This window comes from Lethenteron reissneri, chromosome 22 (assembly GCF_015708825.2).
Source record: "Lethenteron reissneri isolate LAM-NWPU_2019-01 chromosome 22, ASM1570882v1, whole genome shotgun sequence".
Lineage (NCBI taxonomy): Eukaryota > Metazoa > Chordata > Hyperoartia > Petromyzontiformes > Petromyzontidae > Lethenteron > Lethenteron reissneri.
In genome coordinates this window covers 11,183,310-11,204,384 of record NC_083800.1, presented here as the reverse complement: position 1 = coordinate 11,204,384, position 21,075 = coordinate 11,183,310, and the positions used below count along the sequence as shown (strand labels likewise).

General features: G+C 48.4%; 1 protein-coding gene across 1 annotated transcript in view; it reads left to right on the top strand.

Annotated features, from left to right (window-relative positions):
• Positions 1 to 18,534, top strand: part of ARID5B (AT-rich interaction domain 5B) — a 129,165-nt gene extending 110,631 nt beyond the window's left edge. The window contains exons 5-10 of the mRNA XM_061556560.1: positions 5,605 to 5,855; positions 6,746 to 6,971; positions 9,857 to 9,909; positions 12,157 to 12,254; positions 12,850 to 13,069; positions 13,825 to 18,534. Coding sequence (XP_061412544.1) covers positions 5,605 to 5,855; positions 6,746 to 6,971; positions 9,857 to 9,909; positions 12,157 to 12,254; positions 12,850 to 13,069; positions 13,825 to 15,810 — 2,834 coding nt within the window. The 3' untranslated portion in view covers positions 15,811 to 18,534. The remainder of the gene's footprint in view (positions 1 to 5,604; positions 5,856 to 6,745; positions 6,972 to 9,856; positions 9,910 to 12,156; positions 12,255 to 12,849; positions 13,070 to 13,824) is intronic.
• Positions 18,535 to 21,075: the final 2,541 nt, after the last annotated feature.

Here is a 21,075-nt window from a genome sequence, read left to right as displayed (position 1 = left end):
GCAGCTCATTTTGTAGACAAATTGGTTTTCAAATCGTGAAATAAAGTTGAAGTGAAATTGCGTACTGATGAAGATTTGAATTGGAATGCAAATAGTGAAAAGTGATGTTAGATGCAGAAAGGGCATAACGTTTTAGTTTTGGGAAAGTGATCGCATTTAAGATCTGTTTTGTACGTCACTGTGGTTCAGAGCAGTCGGCTCATGAATCAGAAGGGGGGTGCAAGTTCAAATCCAGGGGTCAGCTCAGTCTATCGTCCTTCTGTGGTCAATCACGTACACAGCACTTCAATTTAAAGTCAACAGTGGCGGTGGCATGGGAAAACTGGCCCCCGTCATGGAAATGTGGAATTTCCACCATTGGCTCAGAGCCTTGTAAGTAAATGAGTGAGTGCCAAATCAATTATCTTTGGGTTTTTGCCTTTGCTGCTGTTGAAGTTAAAATTAACTCCATTTGCTTTGTAGTTTTAGAAAGCAACTTCCATATGTTCTAGTGTTGTCTCACAGTGTAAGTAAACATTCATCTGCTATCCTGATGCTTCCTTAACATCCTCATTCGGATTGGAGGCAAACGTTGAATTTCCTCGTTGAATTAGTTGTGGGTGGAACTATCGTTTGGGACACGAGCATAGAGCATTTTCTCGGGTGCAAAGTGGATGTTACTAAAACATTCTGATCATCCTTATTTCATTTCAATAATGTAATCTCCAAAAAAAGATTTTTGGGTTCGTTCTCGTTATTATGAATATGTCTCAACCCTCCACCACCCGACACGGCCAATCAGTAAAAAATGTGTCACGTTAACAAAACTCCAATTAGTTACTTCTTGAGCCCACCGTTAATTAGAGAATCCATCTAAATTGAGAAAAATACAAATAATTTTAACCGCTCTGATACCTACAGAATTAGCACAGCCTGGAAGCGTATTATTAAGTAATACACAATACATATTACAATTCCTTATAGAGGAATCACATACTAATTAACTGATTACTAATCTATTATATAATTACAATACCCCCCCACCACCTCTGATCTCGAAACCTGATGGGGTTCAACAACGATGACGTCATCCTGCACTATTTAAGACCGGAATCAGGTGGATGGCTTCGCTATTCTGGAAAATCTCCCGAAGATGGTGGATAAAATTACCAGCGAAACGTCGTACTCAAATTCGAATGTTGTGAATTCACTTTTCAAACACACCGGTGGGCTGAAGAAGTTACTTATTGGCGTTTTGTTAACGTGACGCATTTTTTACTGATTGGCCGTGTCGGGTCGTGGAGGGTTGCGACACATTTATAAATAACGCGATCTAACCCCAAAACCGTTATTATGAATAATACTGGTCGCGAAATCCTACGTGTTAAATGTAATCTCCGTTAACGTTGGCTTTTGTGCCCCGCGCGTCTGATTATCCGGCAATAACGCGCCCACAAGTTCAAGCCTCTGCACCCAGAAAGTGTCGGGGGGTGCCGGGGAAGGCGTTGGCATGCTTTTTTGTGTCGTTCACAAAGTGCGGCGTGGGGGGGGGCGGGGGACACCTCTCCACCCACTCCTTTCAACAGTGTCGTGGCACGCTTTAGGAGGTGAAAATGAAATGCCGCTCAAAAAGTGTCTTGCGGAGAAAAGAGGCGATTGGCCTTGAGAGAGAGACAGAGAGACACCGTTCTCTACCAGACTGGAAACGTCGTCAGCCGTAATGCTGTTGCTGGTCCCGATGGTTTACGGCGATTACGCGCGGAACCAAATTGCGCTGACCGGCTCGCTTAGGGAATATTCTGTGTCAGGCTGTCCACCGCGCACGATGTAATAGACAGGTTAGATAGAGCAGCTGACTGACAATCTGAATGCTGTGAGTTAAATCCCAGTCGGGGTTCACTCAGCAAATGGTAACCCCAGTGGTAAATAAAGCAGAGTGCCACTTTGTGTGATGTGTCAGCAGAGGTTGTCCTGTTAATAAATGGGTCCCTGCGATAGGAATTTAGAATATCCATTCATGGACTCCGAACCTCCAACAGAGGTGTTTTGATTGAGTAAAAGGATACACTTTGACGTTTTGATTCACAACTACTGGTAAACACCGGTTCTGACAGGCAGCTGTTGGTTTTCTGTAAACCCTTGTCGTTCATGGTGGGGGTTTTGAAATGCGACTGCTTTGGTCCATCACAGCTGTCATGGAGAGGGTTGGGGAGGATGTTGAGACAATGGCGTGGTCTGCATTCGCTTTCCCGGTATTTGATGCCTGTTCGCTTACAGTTAAATTCCTAAATGAGAACTCGCGTTAATAAATAAGACAAAGCACCTCAATGTTGGGACATGTTCTGGGCAGTGCTCGTGCCTAAAGCTACGATGGTGTCACAGTCCACCTTAAGTGAAATTTACAGTCAAGGTGCTGGGCGAAAAAAAATTGCACACAATGAGGTTGATTATTTACTTGAATATTATGTGAATCTAAAAAGGCTAAAAGAAATCTACTTTATTTTAAACAAAAATATTTAATACTAAACTTTTACGATTTCCAGGAGCATCATGATCTCTCTTTGCCATAATTTTCACCACATTCATGGCCACAACTGATTTTGAGCCAGTGGTGGAAATTCTACATTCCTATGGCAGGGACCAAGCAGTCCTTTCGATAGACGATCATGGTCAGTCTCCCACAAAGTGGTACTCGTGTTACCCACCACACAGATGATGAGCTCAGTTGCAGAGGTGGGACAAAGTCATTGTTATGCAAGTCCAAGTCGTCTCAAGTCATCAAATTCATGACTCGAGTCTGACTCGAGTCCAAGTCACATGACTCGAGTCCACACCTCAGAGGTGGGACAAAGTCATTGTTATGCAAGTCCAAGTCGAGTCTCAAGTCATCAAATTCATGACTCGAGTCTGACTCGAGTCCAAGTCACATGACTCGAGTCCACACCTCTGCTCAGTTGACCCTGGAGTAGGATTTGAACTTTCAACCTTTCATTCGTGAGTCGAGAGCTTAGAATAAAATGAAAATCTTCGCAACATTATTGCATTCGCAAATAACACCCACATTTATTACTCTTATTATTGTTATACAGGGAAGTGTTTTGTTTTTCTTCATAGCAAAGCATTATCCCTTAAAAGATTCCGGTCTGTGATTAAGAGCGATTTCGATTTCCTGGAGCAGAGAGCGGCTGCGTTTCACTCGGTTCCGTATTCGGTCATCAGTTACGAGGAAATGTGCCGGCTTACTGAGCGCGTTTCCACTGGGCCCCCCGCGCAGCCTTGTCAGCACTATTTGTCGTTCTCACTTCATGTAATATTTGCGATTATGAGAAAAGCCCCATTTGCAACGCGGGTAGCTTTAGGTTACTAAGTGCACGTCTAGCAATTACAGTTCCGATGCAATGCGCCCGCAGACGTTATAATTTGTAACGTTTCGTTAGTCTTAGACTAAATGCCAGCCCTGTGATACTGTGGCAAAACCTCCTGAACGTGCGATTGAAAGGTTGTAAATGATCATCCTGGTCAGGGGTCAACTTGGCAAATCATCATCCTTCTGGGGTATATAAATTCAGTAGCACTTAATTGTAAATCAACAGTAGTTGCCCAATGGAAGAAATGGCCCCCTGCCATAGAAACGTGGAATGTCTATCCTTGCCTTAGGGTCACCAACATGACGAGCACGGTCCTATGTTTTGCTTTATGAGACCCTGACCGATTTTTTGTTACTTTATAGGGAACATATTCCAAGCATTATAATATCGAAGTGATAATTAAAATGTATAAAGTAAATATCAGTCATCTGGAGGTGTGTTTAATTAAATGAGAAATAACTTAATGTGCAGCCCATATTCACTGAAATCTAATCAAGAACAAACAAATAAGAAAATTATTAACTGGTTTTAGTGATTCATCTTTAGGATGGCTCTGCATTGGAATGCCTGGCCCACTTCCTGTTTATGACGACGGCATTGAGCAACATTGGAACAATGGAAACATATTCTACACGCATATATCCACACGTGATTGTTAGCATGTGTCGTTTAAAATGTGAAACGTAACTTGTTCAAATGGCCAGTTAAATTTACCCACGTTTTCTTGTGTGGCAAAAATGCTCATACCAACAACAAAAAACCCCACCTGTATTCTTAGAAAAACTTCCAAGGCTCTAGACCTACTTTATACACAGGAATTTCATACCTTTTTTAGTCTAATTCACGTTTCCATCTCGGTGTCAACTAATGTTTTTTTATTTACCAGGTAAGGCCCACTGAGCTGTAGAGCTCTTTTTCAGAAGCGACCTGCCCACAAATGATAGCTCAACGAAGTGGCTTATCGTGTGGAGAATTATAGCGGCCAAATACTCTAAACGCATGATTCTAAATGTGGAGGGAAAAACCGGAGGACCCGGAGAAAAATCCACGTGACCACGGGGTGAATAAGCAAACTCCAAATTTTCAGGCGTCAGGGTCGGGATCGAACACACGACCTCCTGTATACCAAGCGAGGTAGTTAACATCTTGCCATCGTAGCACCCCGGTCTGATCCCCACCAAACCCTACCTTCATGCCGTTGCACAATGGGGACACTTTGTCGCCACACCAGCTTTCGCAAGACTAGTAACAGCTGTTTAGAGAAACTGCCTCGAAGTGTGGCTCATAAACAGCTGCCTTGCGTTTATCGGCGAGGGATGACGACCCTCAACGGGACCTCATCCCACATCGGCGAAGGGGGCTGATGCCAACGATATGTCTCCCCATCCTGTGTGCACACAGTGCAGTTCGCAGCCATAACGTGCCTACGTACAGCCGTATCTCGGGACCACGCTCGATGAGCGATTGACATCGCGTGGTGGGTGACAGTGCGCAGGGCGAGGAATAGTACCACAGGATTATTATGAATGTCATTATGAATGTAAATGTAATTGGTAGGGGATATGCACGATGTGGCGTAAAGAAAGTGATGTAATCATAATTTAAAGCCCTTTATCAGTTGACTGCTGGATGAGTGCCTCAACCCTGTGCTGTGTCGGTCATGGGGTTTGCCCATACTTTACCGCTCTGGTTAGGAGAGATTTAACTCGCCACTGATGTTAGCTGTGCCCTGAGAATCAAGCTCGGGTCAATGGGATCACAGCACATTGTGCTCACCACTGCTGTGCAGAGTGGAAAGTTTTGCACGTGGCGACACGTCTGCGGCAGAGCGGTGAAAGTAAAACAGGTGTACGTTAACTGTTGGAGGATCGGGTTCAGGGCAGAGAGATCAAGGGGGGAGGTAGACACGAGTACAGACAGATGGGAGGTTCCAGACTCTCAGGGGGGGGGGGCAGCAGAAGGGAAGAAGCGACTTCCTGTTGAGTGAAAAGGTTTCCTGAGGAAATCGAGTAAAGAACGCGGGGAAAGGAGCAAAGCGAGATGGAATGGGAGACGTGCAAGATCTTTAAGACAAGAAGGCCCGATCTTCTTGCCACTGTTTTTTGAACCACTGAAAGGATCTGAGGGTGAGGGGAGAGATGGTGATGTTCACGGGGTTACAGGTGAACATTCTGGTGGCAGCGTCCAGGATCATTTGGCCGCGTGGTGTTAATTGCCGCCGGCGTGTTCTTGTCACCTCGACCGTGCTCCGAAACAGAGCCCGGGCTGACGCTGGGGCGCACGCGCAGGAGAGGGATTCGCAGCACGCTGCCGTGCATCAAAGCCATCACCACCTCATCCTCCTCTTCGTCCTCCTCCTCGTCTTCCTCCTCCGTCGGCTCTACCTCCAGCACCACTGCTGCCGCCATAACTTCCGCCCAGTCCGAGGGCCGGACTGAGGCGACCTCTCGGGGAGAGGGCTCACTGGAGAACAAGGCCACGTCAGCTGCCATGGAGCCTCTGGTTAAGGTGAGGCGTCTTCTCCCGCGGCGAAGGCCCCCCCCTCGTGGTTTACAGCTGCGGTTAAACGTGTTACGTTGCTGCATTTCGGCCACACATCAGAATTGGAATCTTTATTTAGACTGGTGGAGGAATCCGATTATCTATGAAGCTCTTTTCCACAGATGTCCAGTTATGGGCGGGTCGGCACGTGGCGGGTTTAACTGGGGGGCTTGTAACACCAAGCACAGCAGCCTGCTGCAACCACCAGAAATCATCCATCCCTTCCGTCAGCTCATTAGCAACAATGCGGCCACGCAAAGTTCCACCATGATTCTCATGCTTTAGCCAGTTGTGTGAGTCTATAGACACCATAAATAGAGTAGAATAAATATTTGTGGCCTGGTGGATCAGTGGGAGGGAAGCTAACTGCTGCTATACCTGCATCTGGGCAATGGGCCAGCATTGCGCAGATATTCAGATTTAACGCCACACCAAGACTTATGCCTTATACACACCACCAGTTAAAAATAACTATGTTTGGCCGTTTTGTAATTTTAGACACCACGGTGGCAAGATTAACTTCCTCGGCTGGTATACAAGAGGTCATGGGTTCGATCCCGACTTTGATGCCTGTATATTTGGAGTTTGCATGTTTTCCCCATGGGCGTGTGGAGTTTTCTCCGGGTCCTTCAGTTTTCCCTGCACATTTAGAAACATGCGTTTAAAAGTATTTGGCTGCTATAAATGTCCATGTGAGTAGCCACTTTGTTAAGCTATCATTTGTGGCCAGGTCGATTCTGAAAAAGAGCTACATAGCTGAGTGGGCCTTACCTGGTAAAAAAAAACGAAGTACCCTTTATCTTTAACCTCCACTCAGGCTTTTAACTTTTTTTTATCCTGTAATCAAACAAACACAGGACCCCCAGTCGAACGTGGCCGCCGCTAACGCCAAGCCCACGGCCGTGGCCAAGGCCTCGCCAGTGGACGCGGTGGTGGCGGCGGCGCGGCACAGAGACGGCGCGGCGGAGAGCGGCACGGGACAGGACGGCGACAGCGAGAAGGCATTCCTGGACGCCATCTACAAGTTCATGCGCGAGCGCGGAACGCCCATCGAACGCCTGCCGCACCTGGGCTTCAAGCAGAGTAGGTGGCGCTCGTGGTGGTGGTGGCGCGCGTGGTGATGGTGCTGGTGGTGGCGCGCGTGGTGATGGTGATGGTGGTGGCGCGCATGGTGGCGGCGGTGGTGGTGGTGGTGGCGCGCATGGTGGTGGTGGTGGTGGTGGCGGCGGTGGTGGCGCAGCGCGTGCAACGCATCGCTGGGATGCTGTGCGCGTTTGCCCATTTGGTGTCGACACGCGAGGACCTTGCGTGCGATCGTTGCCGAGGTGAGGAGGCGGCATCGGCGTCGCGAGTTGATTTTGGTCGAGCGATCGTCAGCAAAAGACAAGAGTGCTCCGGAACGAGAGAGGGGAATCGCAATCAGAATCTTTGTTTAGACTGGACGAATCTGATGAGCTATGAAGACCTTTTTCACAGATGTCCAGTAGGGGTGGGTCCACAATGTGTATTCCTGAACAAGTGCCAATGGCCAAGAGGCCATGTAATGAAACGTTTAACAAAATATAAGAGAAGCCTACCCTAGAACGATAAAATAACGTCGAACGTATATGTTAACATTTTTTTTAGATAATGTATACGTTTATGCAGTAAATATTGAATAAACTTTTGGCTTTCAAAGCAAATAACTATTTATTTATTCTGCCCGTATTTTGGTAAGCAACTTGGAAGTTTGGAAAACAACACGGTTGAAAAAAATGTAGACCTAAATGAGGATGCAGGGGTTGTGATGAGCTCCGGATGGAAGAGGAGGAGGAGGCGGAGGGGGGGAGGGGGGGCAGTGTTACCGAGATGGACATTTTCGTAGCGTCCTCTGGTCAAAATATTACAATGGCAGACCTTGGAGCGTTGGGTGTCAACTTTTCAACTAATGTGGGATTTAGTACAAGACAGTGATGCTGAGGCACGAAGAGCAATGGGCATGGTGACCTCTCTTGACCTTTGCATTAATATGAACAAGACGGCCTTTAGTGGCTCGCATCCGACCATTGTTTCGACAATGCCGTCCTCTGGAACACATTATTTCAATGTTAATGTGTAGACTTTAATCGACTGACCCTGCGTACATATTCGACGCCAGATTTTTGTGTCGAGATGTCTACTTGGCTGGATATCGACCCACTGCAACTTGACCTGTAGCCCCTATTTTAATAGCAAAGCAGCTGTGCATGCCGTGTGCGTGGCTGCATTTGTTGACGCAGCCTTAAAGTCTGGGCTAATGATATGTTATTTTTGTACACGACAGGATGCCTCCGTAAACATTCTTATGCCCATACGTTATTTACTTGGTGACATTGGTTTTTAATGAGGCGCATCTTGAGGACACGCTTCTGGAATAATTTTTTTCTTCTTGGTGAAGTCAACTTAGGGGAGCGCGCAAACACGCGCGCACGATAAGACCGCTGCGAAAACGCGCGTCTAAAATTGTCGCACTTCGGGCGTTCGCGGTGAGCGAGCGCGATGAGCGTCGGCTCGAGTAACTGGCCACGCAAGTGACGATCTGCGTTGCACGAGTCCACTCGTACGCCAGATTTTTACCGCACTAAAACATTGTTGCAAGTCACTATGAGATCTCCTTTACCAGTGACAAAATATAGTAATAGGTTTTTACCCTTTTAACTGGTACAAAATCTGACACCTTTATACAAGGCATCATGTTTGCAATAACCTCAACACAAGAAGTCAAAATGCAAACAAAAAGAAACAACTCTGATGATGATAATGTATGTGCACTGTCCTTGAAGTTGATTGGTCGACACCCGAGACAGCTTTCTTTAGAGCCTAGTCTCCATTGGTGTTGGACCAGATGACGCCAAGAAAGCTGTCTCGGGTGTGGACCAATCAACTTCAAGGACAGTGCATATCATTATCATCATCAGAGTTGTTTCTTTTTGTTTGCATTTTGACTTCTTGTGTTGAGGTTATTGCAAACATGATGCCTTGTATAAAGGTGTCAGATTTTGTACCAGTTAAAAGGGTAAAAACCTATTACTATATTCTTGCAAGTCTTACACTTCTCGCGCGGTTTACGGACGCGTTTTGAGTTCTGTGTCTGGGTTCTATCATTGTGTTTTGCTTTTATTTGTATAGAGTTTGTTTTTTAGAATTGGATTCGTGCCGGTTTTGCAAAGTTCTTCGTGAGGAGTTTATGATTGCCACTACATATTTTTTGCAAACCTGAGTCGTATGTCTGCTCATATTCGATTTATTTGGTGGCTAATAGGTTTGGACTTTAGTTCAATAGCGTGACGTTAGTTAGCTGGTATATTGTTACTGCTTTTTAAAATCTTAAAAATGCATCATTTATTTTGTATTAAATGATGCTGGCGCTCTGTCACTACAATTCTTTATTGGTCCAATTTAAGGATTATCTATCTGCCTGAATCATGTTGTGTTTACAGTGCTTGGCTCTAGTTCATGTGGATGTGAATTCACTCCGCTTTCAGGTGTCAACTCAGCCCATCAGCTAATTATGGTTGATAAAATGAGGACCTCTTTGCGGGGAGGCCAGAAGTGGGTTGCCTTATCGATGGACTGGATCGTGCCACACTAATGTGTAACCTCTCGACTGCTTCAAGGCTGCCAGTGGAGATGAGCACCACCAACCAATCTGTTTTGTTTTTTTTCTCAATCACAGATGGATGTAATCCAATTATTGCTATCACTGTTCCCTGGACTTTCTTGAGTGTGGAGTAGTTGATTGTTGCCCCTCGTGTTCCACGCTACGGTCGACTCTGTGCTCCTAGTCGGGTTTTTGTTTGTCTCCGCTGGATTAAACAAACAATTGTAAAGTTTCACCCAAATCGTGTAAGTTTAACACTGACCTGAATTAAACTTAACGCTGTAAAATGTGTAGCTTTGTACAGTGGTCGGTAAACGTGTGGTAACGTACGTCTGTTTTTTTGTTCCAGTTAACCTTTGGATTATGTTCAAGACAACACAACAGCTTGGAGGATATGATTCTGTAAGTCAACATTCCATTGTCAGATCATAGATTTATTCTTGTAATGTTCACAATCGAGTATTACTGGTGCATTCAAAACCACCCAGCCATATCCCACAGAAAATTCACCAAGCCAAAGGATAATAGTCATGTATCCAGCCCTTTGTCGATGGACTGCTGGGCGAAGGCCTTCTCACACCGTTGTTTGACCATACTTCACCGCACTGGCCTGTGTGGGATTAATGAAAGACGGCTGCCCAGAACTGGTTCAGGTATCGCTCACCACTGACGTAATTGGGTTCATAGCTGAATTTTAATTGTTTACCCGGGAAAGGTTGAATCAATCTAGATACGTTTATTTAGTCAGGCCCTCCCTTGGGAAGTTAGATGATGAGTGATTTGTTTATTTTCTTCATGCATGTAGGAAGAAATCAGAATAACACATTCGCATATCCATATATAAATACACATGTAAACAAAGTGACACATTTTTGTAAGCTACTGAATGCATTTAAAGAAATGTGTGTTTTATATTCTTCTGTTTAAAGTAGTAGGCATATACACAGTCTGCTTTGGACTGCCATATAATATTCCCGATTTATTATGAATGATGATACATTTCCCGTAGAAATGAGCCATTCAAACGGATCGACAAAAGTTAAATAGGCCCCAGTCGCAACTTAAAATACTTTCCATCATCAAAACCGCTTTATAACCGCAAAAACAAATTGCGTACACAGCACCTTGCCTGAAACGTTCACTTTTTAAAATATATATTTGCCCCTCAAGCAAAAGATTGCAATTAATACAAAGACTGTAGGTCAGAAATAATGCAATATGCAATGCACCTGCCCAGGGGCCCTCTTTCAGACCAATGTTTCTCTGCAGAATTTGCTAAAGGTAGGGCACCAATTCACCGGCTCCCGTCAGCTCTGTGTGCTCGATGCTGCGTGCCTTCCGATTCATTTGTGTCGTCTGATTTTCCGCTTTGTTCGTGGTGACAGCTGTAAACGGTTTTTATTCTACATTTTAAAAGCAAGTTAAAAAAAGCCAATTTTTTCACAAGTTTGTTTACTCATGAAAGCCTCACCTAGTCCCAAGGCTTGTTTTCAGAAGGGTCCTGCGTGTGGGGTGTTTGGTATCCTTATGTAAAGGTCATGCAGGTCACAATGAAGTCATGCGGTGTCACGCTCAGGACACCCAAGAGAAATAATGATGTTCAACTTCTTCCGCTCCGTACGTAGCCAATCGTGCTCATCGGAGGTGCGGCGGAAGGACAACAAACTAAACACAAAAATCAGCTCAAAATAAATTAATTTTCAATCTAGATTTATGTGCATAACGCCAGTGGCTTCTTAATAATATCAGAAAGAACAGTGTTCCAGATGACCGCAGAAGCGCATCTGAAACCTCGCGATGCGCTGACCGTCTTTGTTCGATGGGGCGCCAAAAGCCGCTGCGAGGACGACGGGAGTTCACGTGATGGGTTTGCTCCGTGACGAGATCAGCAATTAAAGATAACGGTGGGAATGAAAGATGAGACTGGGGATTGGAGGAAACCCAAACAAGAGCTTGGCTCTTGAAGGTGGGGAGTGAGCGGATGGATGCACGGGGTGTGGGTCGAGAGCTCGGGGCTCCGGGAGAAGAGGAGTCGCTGGAGGAGGAGCGGGCCTCCATCGGCAGTGGTGTGCGCTACTGGGAGTGTTCCTGGACTTTGGGGACTCCCTTTCACTTCGTTGTTGGGGATTTTATTACGCGGAAGGATTCCAGAATGCCCATAGACATCCCATGCACACACGAGTATCTAACTCTCCTGACACTCAAACTCTGTACAGAGAGGTGCGCAGTCTATTTGCTGTACTCCCTGGTATAGGTGCCACCATTGCCCCACAGTAGGTGTTCCAAGTATCAAGGTTTTTCCGTGTCTGTGCAATCCACCAACATCCAATCATTAGATCAGAGGAGGGAGAGTATCACCGCAAGGGGACGATTCTCTCGGATCGGTCCAAGTCAAAGTGGTGCGGTGCTCATCTCCATCGGCAGCCCTGAGCAATCGGTGTACATTCCACATCCCTACGTACGCGCAGGACAGTCGCCTCCCACAGCAGCAGGGTGCCCTGTCGCAAACGCGGTGCCCAATTGCTGTCAACCCCCGGCGCGGTGGTTCGAAAGTCGCGAGCCTCCCCGTCAAGAGTCGGGTTGCTGCGCCGCGGCCCCGTGGAGGGTTTGCCGTATGACGAGCTCCCGGTCCGCCCCGTTGTGCCGCAGGTGACCACCCAACGGCTGTGGAAGGTGGTCTACGACGAGCTGGGGGGCGACTCGGGGAGCACCAGCGCCGCCACCTGCACCCGCCGCCACTACGAGAGGTGCGTTGCTGCCGTGGCCGATGTGGACAAACGCTCGAATGAAATGGGGGGCTCTGCACTCATGCCCCCCACGGCCCGCACGAATATACGTTTTCGGTCCCGATCACCAAGTCGCCGTTTAAAAGCCTCGATGCCGATCGCTCCGTGTAAATGGTCGCAATCAGGACGGCTAATAGTCAATTAAGTGGTTTCCTGCTCTCACGAGCCTGGCCCCGTGCTGATCTTCTTGTTTACAGCCCTAAGCCAATGGTGGACAGTCTACTTCGCTATAGCCGGAGCCAGGCTTGGTTAAAACAACCACTTTGACTTCCCACAAAGCGGTACTCTTTTTTTATTGATCCGAGATAAATGATGGGTTGTCGATCCCTGACCGCAATTTGAACATGCGGTTTAACCATTGCACCAGATAATCTCGCGTTTAGCTGAAAGCCCAATTAATTAGAAAAAATGCAGCGGAGTCAAGCTTTTTTTACATTCCCTTCTGGTTTTCACCGTCATCGTGCCCCCCCCTCCCCCCATGCCGACCCTCCCCCACCGCCACCCTCTACACCTCCGCGCGACGCTCTGTCCGCTCCCTACCCTCCCTGCCCCGCAGGTTGATCCTGCCGTACGAGCGCTACGTGCGGGGGGAGGAGGACCGGCCGCCGCCTCCGCCGCGGCCCCGCAAGCGGCACGGCACGGGCAAAGAGGGCGACGCCGCCGACGGCAGCGCGGCGCTCAGGTCGGGGGGGGACGACGACGACGGCGGCGGCAAGGGGGGCTATGGCCAAGAAAAGAGATGCAAAAAGGACTCTGCCCAAGGCAACGGCAAGAAGGTGACCGCCCTCGCCGCAGCCGGGCTCCCGTGCGGGAGACGGCAGACGTGAACATAGCCGCGTTCTCACTTTACGCGTGTAAACTGCGCGGGGAAAAAAAAAATTAGTCCACGAAACCAATATTTATTGACTTTCCGAACCAATTTTATCGAGCGATAAATTTGTTCGAGCAAGTATTCTCCGCTCGTGACCTGGATGGAATCTCATCACACGTCAGGCTTGTTCCAGGAATTTTGCCGTATTGTCAGATGTTATTGGCAAGAATACGCCATATTAAATTCCCGCCAAACGCTAAAATGTTCCCAAACCTATCACGCGTTGCCGTGGAGCATCATGTGCCAAAGCAAATATAAAACCATACTCCATTCTGCGCCATGCCTAGACGAGCCATCGTGGGTTAGAAGGGCCCCAAGCGTTTTTTTTCCACTGTAGAAGCTGAACCGTGCCACTGACATCACGCGCAGACGTGCGAGGTCAGAACGCACGTAGACAACGATGCAGTGACATCGTGCCCTCGCAGTGCACCCAGTTAGTTTTGAAAGTTTTTGCATCCTGCGTGATTTGTGTGGCTTTAAATTTGTATAAAGTCACACATTTAATAAATATAGCTAGTAACAAAAAATATGAATTGACACATCAAGTGGAAGTTGAATATCAGGCCACGTTCATTCAAATGCACGTACAAAAAACATACACTGTGATCATGCTGCGATGCTGATACCGTACTTCTCCCTTCTGTTCGGCCTCTCAAACAGCTGTTGTCCAGCAAAGGGCGACTCAAGCCTGAGGATCCACAAAAGCCCGAGCTCATGGCCACTGCCAAGAACGGGAACCTGAAGCTGAGGACCGTGCTGTCTGTCATCCCCACCACGCAGGCGCCTCCGTCCCAGCTCCAGAAGAACGCGCCCATCGCCATCGAGCTCAAGCCGCTCCTGGACCCCGAGCTGGGCCACATCACGCTCATCAACTGCCAGCTCAAAGACTCGATGCCGGCTCAGCAGAAGAGCTACCTGGACTACATGAGCAAGCAGATGTCGGAGCCCGCCTACCGCCACTTCCTCGAGCTCTCCAAGGCCAACAACGGGGTGTCCCGCCCGGCCAGCGCGGACGAGGCGCGATCGTCCACGGTCCGCGTGCCGCTGGCCCTGATGGGCACCCGCCACGACGGGGTGTTTTTGCTCAACCGCCCCCCCGCCGGACTCGGCGCGGCGGCGGAAGGCAGAGCCGTTTCGAACGCCGACGAGAATCCGCTGGACCTGAGCGTCAAGAAGACGGATGCGACGAGGGTGATGGCGGTGGCCGCGGTGGTGGCGGTGGTCGGGGGGGGTTCCCCAGCGGTGCCCGTGTGTCTCAAGAAAACGCCCGACGTCAGCCCCGCCCGCTGCCAGGGTTCGGAAACCCAACGTGCTCGGGAAAAACAGGGGTGCTCGGGATCTCCACCGTCGCCTCTGGAACACAAAGCGGAGGCCGTGCAGCCTTCGTGCCCCTCTCTTGAGACCCCGAGCACATCAAAAGAAGGGGGTGCGACGGCGAGACGATGTTCCATGCCTACGGGGTTCCCAGCCAGGCTGGCAAACTTTCACACCGTCAACGGGCTCTTGAAGCCGTCACAGTGGATGGAGACACCGAGGCGCCACTCGGCGCACGCCACGAGCGTGATGGCTTTGGACCTGAGCTCATCCATGAGAGGAGATGAGCAGCGGCCGGTGTGCCTGCCAATTGATCTCTCGCATAACCCAGGTTCACATGAAGCCAATGATGGCAAAAACTGCTTTGGCTCGTCTCTGTTGGCTCTGGATCGTAACGGGTCATGTGCTGCTGGTGCTAGCGGCCAGCAGGCAACCAGGGCGCGAGAGCATAGTCGGGCTGTGGGAGACGCCGTCGTTACGTCTCTCTCGCCGCCGGTGAGCCACCACAACTTTCGCTACGGCTCGCCGAGCCCTGCACCGCAGCACATGCAGAACCATTATTCCAGCCCAGGGCAGCAGAAGTGCTGGGAGATCACAAGATGTACAACCACATCCTTGTTCCAGCAGCAGCAACAGCAGCAGCTTCATGTGAAACCTGAAAAATCTGGGGAAGGACAAATTGGCAATAGCACGGTCGCTCCTGCAAACAGGGTGAACAAGGTGATACCGTACACCAAGGTGGAAGCCCGCAAGGAGCGGCACGAGGACGACGGGAAGCCCGCGGCCTCGTATCCCGCGAGGACAGCGGAGGGCGAGCTGCCGCACAAGCAGCCGACGCGACGCCCGCCATCCCCGCCGGCGCCGGCACCGGCGCTCGTGAGCCACGGCCACGAGGAACCGGCGTCGTGCCGTGCGCCCGAGCCTCGGGCCTTCTCCGTGACGGCCGGGGGCCAGCCGTTCCTGTCGCCGCCTCCGCTCTACCTGGCGCACCCGGAAGGGCTGAGCGCTCGCGTGCACGCCGATCAGGGCGCGCAGTCGCGGCTGCTGCTGCACGCTCACCAGCAGCAGCACCACCAGCAGCAGCAGCAACACCAGCACCACCAGCAGCAGCAGCAGCAACAACGGCAGCAGCAGCAGGCCGCGCACTCGGTGTTTGGAGCGGGCCTGCAGGGCTACTCGTACGGAGCTCTGCCACGCATGTCCTTCTTGCCCGTGGAGGCTTACGGTGGAAGTGGAGGCGGGGGAGGGCAGGCGGCCGTTTATCCCTACCTCCCCGAAAGCATCTGCGCCGCGATGGGACTGAGAGCGACACACCCCAGGACCAACATTTGAGCGCACGCGGTGGGGGGGATGTGGGTGGGGGGGGTGTCCGCCCTGGCACATGCACGCCGGTACAAATTGTGCACTAAGTTATTTAGATCCTTGAACGTATGTATGTATGTAGAACTTCTTTCGCGCACCGTACTTAGCCGGTCGTGCGAAGTACGGTTTTGCAGCGGCTTTTTTTTATTGCCGTTGTTATTCTTGTAATATAATAAGTACGCTACTAATATGTAACATCTCCCAAAATGGGGGGGAAATGTTGCGTATTTTTTTTTACGGTAAAAGATCTAATCACTGTAATTACAGTCACGCAAATTCTGTAATTCTAACTGGAATCATGAAATGTTTCATTTGTTTATTTTCTTCTGGTGTGGCCTGTCTGGTGAGCGAAAAGCGACAACGTTCACCGAGGACTTCACATCGTGCGCGGTGTCTCAGTCGCGCACAGGCAGTCATATCGCCAGGTTTCACAATACTGTAGTACAGTTATCATGAGAACAAAACTGCTAATTATAAGATGCTGGGATTTTTTTTAATCAAATAATTTGCATATGGTGTTGGCTTTTTACCATTATTAATGTGATAATGACAACAACCTGTTTGAATACATGTATATTTAGTTTATTTTAGGCAGTGTTTGTGTGTACTTTGTACTGAACGATGAGTCGTGCGCGCAGGTATAATAATGGTACACCGATAAACGGACTTTTTAACGTAAAATCAATCTTCATCCACTTTCAAGAAAAGGAAAATAAAAACCAATTCTTGGAAGTGGACGTGTGTAAAAAAAAAAATTGCAACCTCGTTATTTTCATGCTCACATTCAAGTGCCTACACTGTAAAACTTGCCAAGGGTGTGAAGTCCTTCAAACGAGGGCGTCCGAAACCTTGTAAAGCCGTCTTTTGTATAAAGTTCCACACTTTGGACCTAAATCATCGATTGCTGCGCCCGCTTCCATGGCCCGGCAATTGCGACGCCAACTGTCAGTGGCCGTGGAGGTCGCAGAGTCTTTGTTAAGGGTCCCCCCCCCCCCCCCCCCCGATTACGGCGGTTCTTATACCTCGTCGTCGCCCACACTAACCCCCACGCGTTGTAATATACTGTAAATGAGACCGTCAGAGCAGGGATTTTTCTGAATGCGTGAACACTATAGCCCCCCCTCCTGATTCCCCCACTACAGCTCCCTTGCACAGTTGCGCGCGTTGGCACAACAGCGCGGTGGTCACGCTGCCGTATTCCGATTGCGCGTGGACAACCACAGCTTTAAAGTGCGACGCACACGCGTACACGTCCGCGCCGTGCGCCTGCCGTTGGTAATTGCATTCGTATAATCACTCGTTTGGCCACCTCCTGGGGTTTGTGGCACCTATCGCTGGCTTAGCCACCAATGTAAAACACGTTATGGCTGTAACTGCCCAACGCAATAGGCTGGCGCATCAGCCGTTCACGTTTCCAGACTGCGTAATCCGTGGAGCCCACACAAAAATATCCAAGATTCGCACCTCGGTGTAAACGCAGGCGTTATAATCATGATAATTGAGCTGCGGGGCATAGAGCTTAGTAAGCATTCTTGTGTCCATATTGTGTTCAAAAAAGACTTCCGTGAAATGAAAAGTTATAACTCGTCTATCCGCGAATAGGGCATCATAAAACCCTGATGGAATATTTTATTTTCTCTCTATACAGTGTGCCGGCTACTATTGCCATTGATTAACTGGCCTTGTGTTAAGTGTATTTATTGACTTTCTTGAATAAATGTACCACTATTAAATATATCTGCCGCCAATCTTAGCTGTGTGGGTGCAAAACAGTGTTTTGGGATTTAAAAAAATACAACAAAATCGCATACAAATAATGATTTTACACATCATTGAATTTGCGTTATTTTGAAGCGTGAGGATTTAAGTTTTAGCTGGGAAGGGTGTTTTCATAATCCTTAATTCTTCTGCAATTGATTTGTTATTTTTATCTTTTACACACAGTATACTCTTCCTTAGGTCTGTGGTTTGCGTCTTAAAGTTGACCCGTAACATGAATTGTGGCCTACAATGTGTGTATTCCTTCTCAGCATTGTTTAAATTCTTGAATTGTCAAAATAAATGCCAAAATAATTACTTGTATTTACAGGAAGCAAATGTTTACTGGTTTAACAAATACTGATAAAAACACGTGATTTCATGAACTTCTAATTTATAGCAGAACTTTAGCATAATTTTGTCTAGCTTAGTTGAGAGTCGATATAAAACATAATTATCCTTCCAAAATTCAAATACTTTATTGCTGTATTTATTTAAGGCTTGTTAAGCTTGACTTAATGAATGGTGTTTTTTAAGGTGGCTGTTTTAAGTCGGCAGACTTGTTGGTATGCATGCATTTAACCGCAAATCATGATAAAGAATATGTTGATTCAAGCTTTGAAATAAAGGTACATAATGAAATTTCACGTGCATGCATACCAACGGGCCTTGCAGAGCAACATATATCTGCTTAATCGTAATGGTTTGTGCTTAACGAATTATTTATTTGTCTCATCAAGCCACTGTGAACATGCTCGGTTTTTTTATTATTATTTTCTACACAACTGTTATATAAACTTACGTAGTACATTGGACAAAACATGTTTTCCTTATATGATAAAACAGTATGGTTGGATTTCATCCAGGTTTAAGCCTATAACATGTATCTTATCAAGGGCTCTGTAATGTTGTCTCAATAAATAAGACAAATGGCCATCCCCGAGTACAGTATATGAATCGAGGAAAGTGTCGTTTTTTTGCAAGAGGGGACGTGCATAGGATGGTCGCCGAAAGACACACTGATGAGGATAACTTCGTGCCATTGAGCACCACCAGCCCTGTGCTGGCCACCCAGAAAACTTATTTAGATTTTACCAGGTAAGGCCCACTGAGCTCTTTCGCTTTTTTCCAGAAGCGACCTGGCCACAAATGATAGTCCAACGAAGTGGCTCATCGCGTCGACGTTTATAGCAGCCGAATACTCCAAACGCGTGATGTCCATTCTAAACGTCGAGGGAGAAACTGGAGGATCCTGGAGAAAAATCCACGCGGCCACGGGGAGAACATGCAAACTCAAAATATACAGCAGGCGTCAGGGTCGGTATTGAACCCACGAACCCTGCTGCTGTATACCAGGCGAGGTAGTTAACATCTCGCCCAAGCGGCACACCCTACGGAGAGAAGGCGAGGCACTTTGAGCTGTTAACAGCACTTCACTTGAAGGTGAACGCTTCGAAGCAAACGCAACGCAACCCCATGCAGAGAATGTGCTCCGTTGGTGCAGCTCGTGTTGAGACGAATTTTCCTCGGTGTAAAAAAAAAATGTGGGGCAGGGCGTCCGAATGTTTTGTGCTCCTGCATTTCGGGGTGTATTTATCAGAGGCGGAATGCCCGATAGTAACATTTGTGACATACGTTGGCGTGAAAGAGGCAGTGACTGTGGTAAAAAAATATATAATTCATCTGTAAAGTCCGTTAAGGACACGTAATTAAAAACGCTAAGCGTTGGCGGAAAATTGAGAACGTGTTTCCAAGTGTGAGGAATGCAGGATAGCCTTGAGGAGTCTCAGGGGAGGTTACTGTCTGAAAACCTTGAGATGGTCCCTCCCGGGTGAGGGAGGTATGATCCTGATCCTTCTTGACCTCGGAGCAAGGACCAGGCCTGGTGTGACCAATCCGGGTCGTGACCTGAAGCAGTTCTCGCCTTAAGGAAAAGGGGCCCAGGGCAATAAGAGAAGGATTGATATTCTTGGTTTTTACGGTAAAATCACGTAAAAGGGAAATAATAAAAATTCTCACGACGTTTCGGCCACAACGCAAGCAGCCGTCCTCAGATGACTGGAGGACCTGGAGCTCTGTTCTTCACCTGAGGACGGCTGCTTGCATTGTGGCCGAAACGTGAGAATTTTTATTATTTTTATTATTCTTTCGGTAAAGTCTACGTGACTTTACCGAAAGAACCAAGAATATGAATCCCTGCAGTCACGAAAGCTTTAAATCGAAAAGAGAAAGGTTGACCAGACCAGAGCGGATTTGCCGATGATGAGGACTCGGAAGAGGAGTCCACTCCAGGCTAAAAAGACCAAGGGTAGTAACTCCACCATGAGGAGGGAGAGTGTTTCTCGTCAGGGGGGTGAGAGATCCAATGAGGGATTTGTTTCGTGGGGAAGTTCAGCGTGTGGCCTTGCGCAGGAGGTGGCAAGGGATAAAGGGCGGGACACCAAAACATCCCTCGATGTTGAGCAAGCCAGGGGTATGCTGAAAGCAGGCCGCCCGCTTGATCAACACACGCCGCCGGACATGGTCAGACACGAGTCGGAGAGACTCGCAAACAGTTTTTGTGGTGCTAAATATTATGAAACAGCTTCAGCCCTGGGCCAACAGTATTCAATTGACGGTGTGTGATGAGTTAAATCTGGCGTGTCGTGCACAACACCACCACCGGGTTAGACCCGAGTGAATTGGAATGCCAGGTGCGTGGCATCTTCTGTGGATACGCGACGAGCCCAGTGGCGGAGAAGGTTTAAAGTGCTGCGATCGGTGAAAAGCGTCACCCTTTTGAAGGGAGACTTTTTTGGAACAAGGACCGAGGAGGCGCGAGAGGAACAAGAACACATTCCTGCGGAGGGAGCTGGTCGGAACGTTGGGTTGCTCGGTCAATGGCCAGGGTCAACGGCGGCGTGGTGTATTCCGCAAATATGCCCGACTGTGTGAGGGCGGGCACAAGCCGGCGTGAGTAGGTTAAACGTTGAGTTTTATAAGGGCACCACAGGGTGACCAGCCCCTCCCCACCCAGCCTCACCCCTCCCACCCCACTCCCACCCCACCCAGTCCCTCCCCACCCTCCCCTCCCCACCCAGCCCCTCCCTGCACGACGGACACAATAATCTCCTGTTGGCTGGTGTAACAAGGAGGTTCCTACCAGTATAATGAGCGCAAAGGGTGCTTCAGTTTCTGTCGACCAATGCCCCTTCCGTCCGTTTTGAAAGAACTCCTTTCGGGGTAACCAGCGACCCTGGAAAACGAGTCTGTCATTCAGGGGTGGAGGCAGGCGGTAGGGTTCACACTGCAAGGGGCTCGTGAGATTGATCCTCCGCTCAAAGCGCATGAACATTTCTCCATGGTCCGTCAACTTTGCCCCCAAAGGGCTGGATTGCAGGCTTGCGCCACCAGATAAGCCTGGTCAAGTGAAAAAATTTATTGCGCTAAATCCATGGCTCTGACTCAATTCACGCCGTCGATTCAGAGCTACCTTAA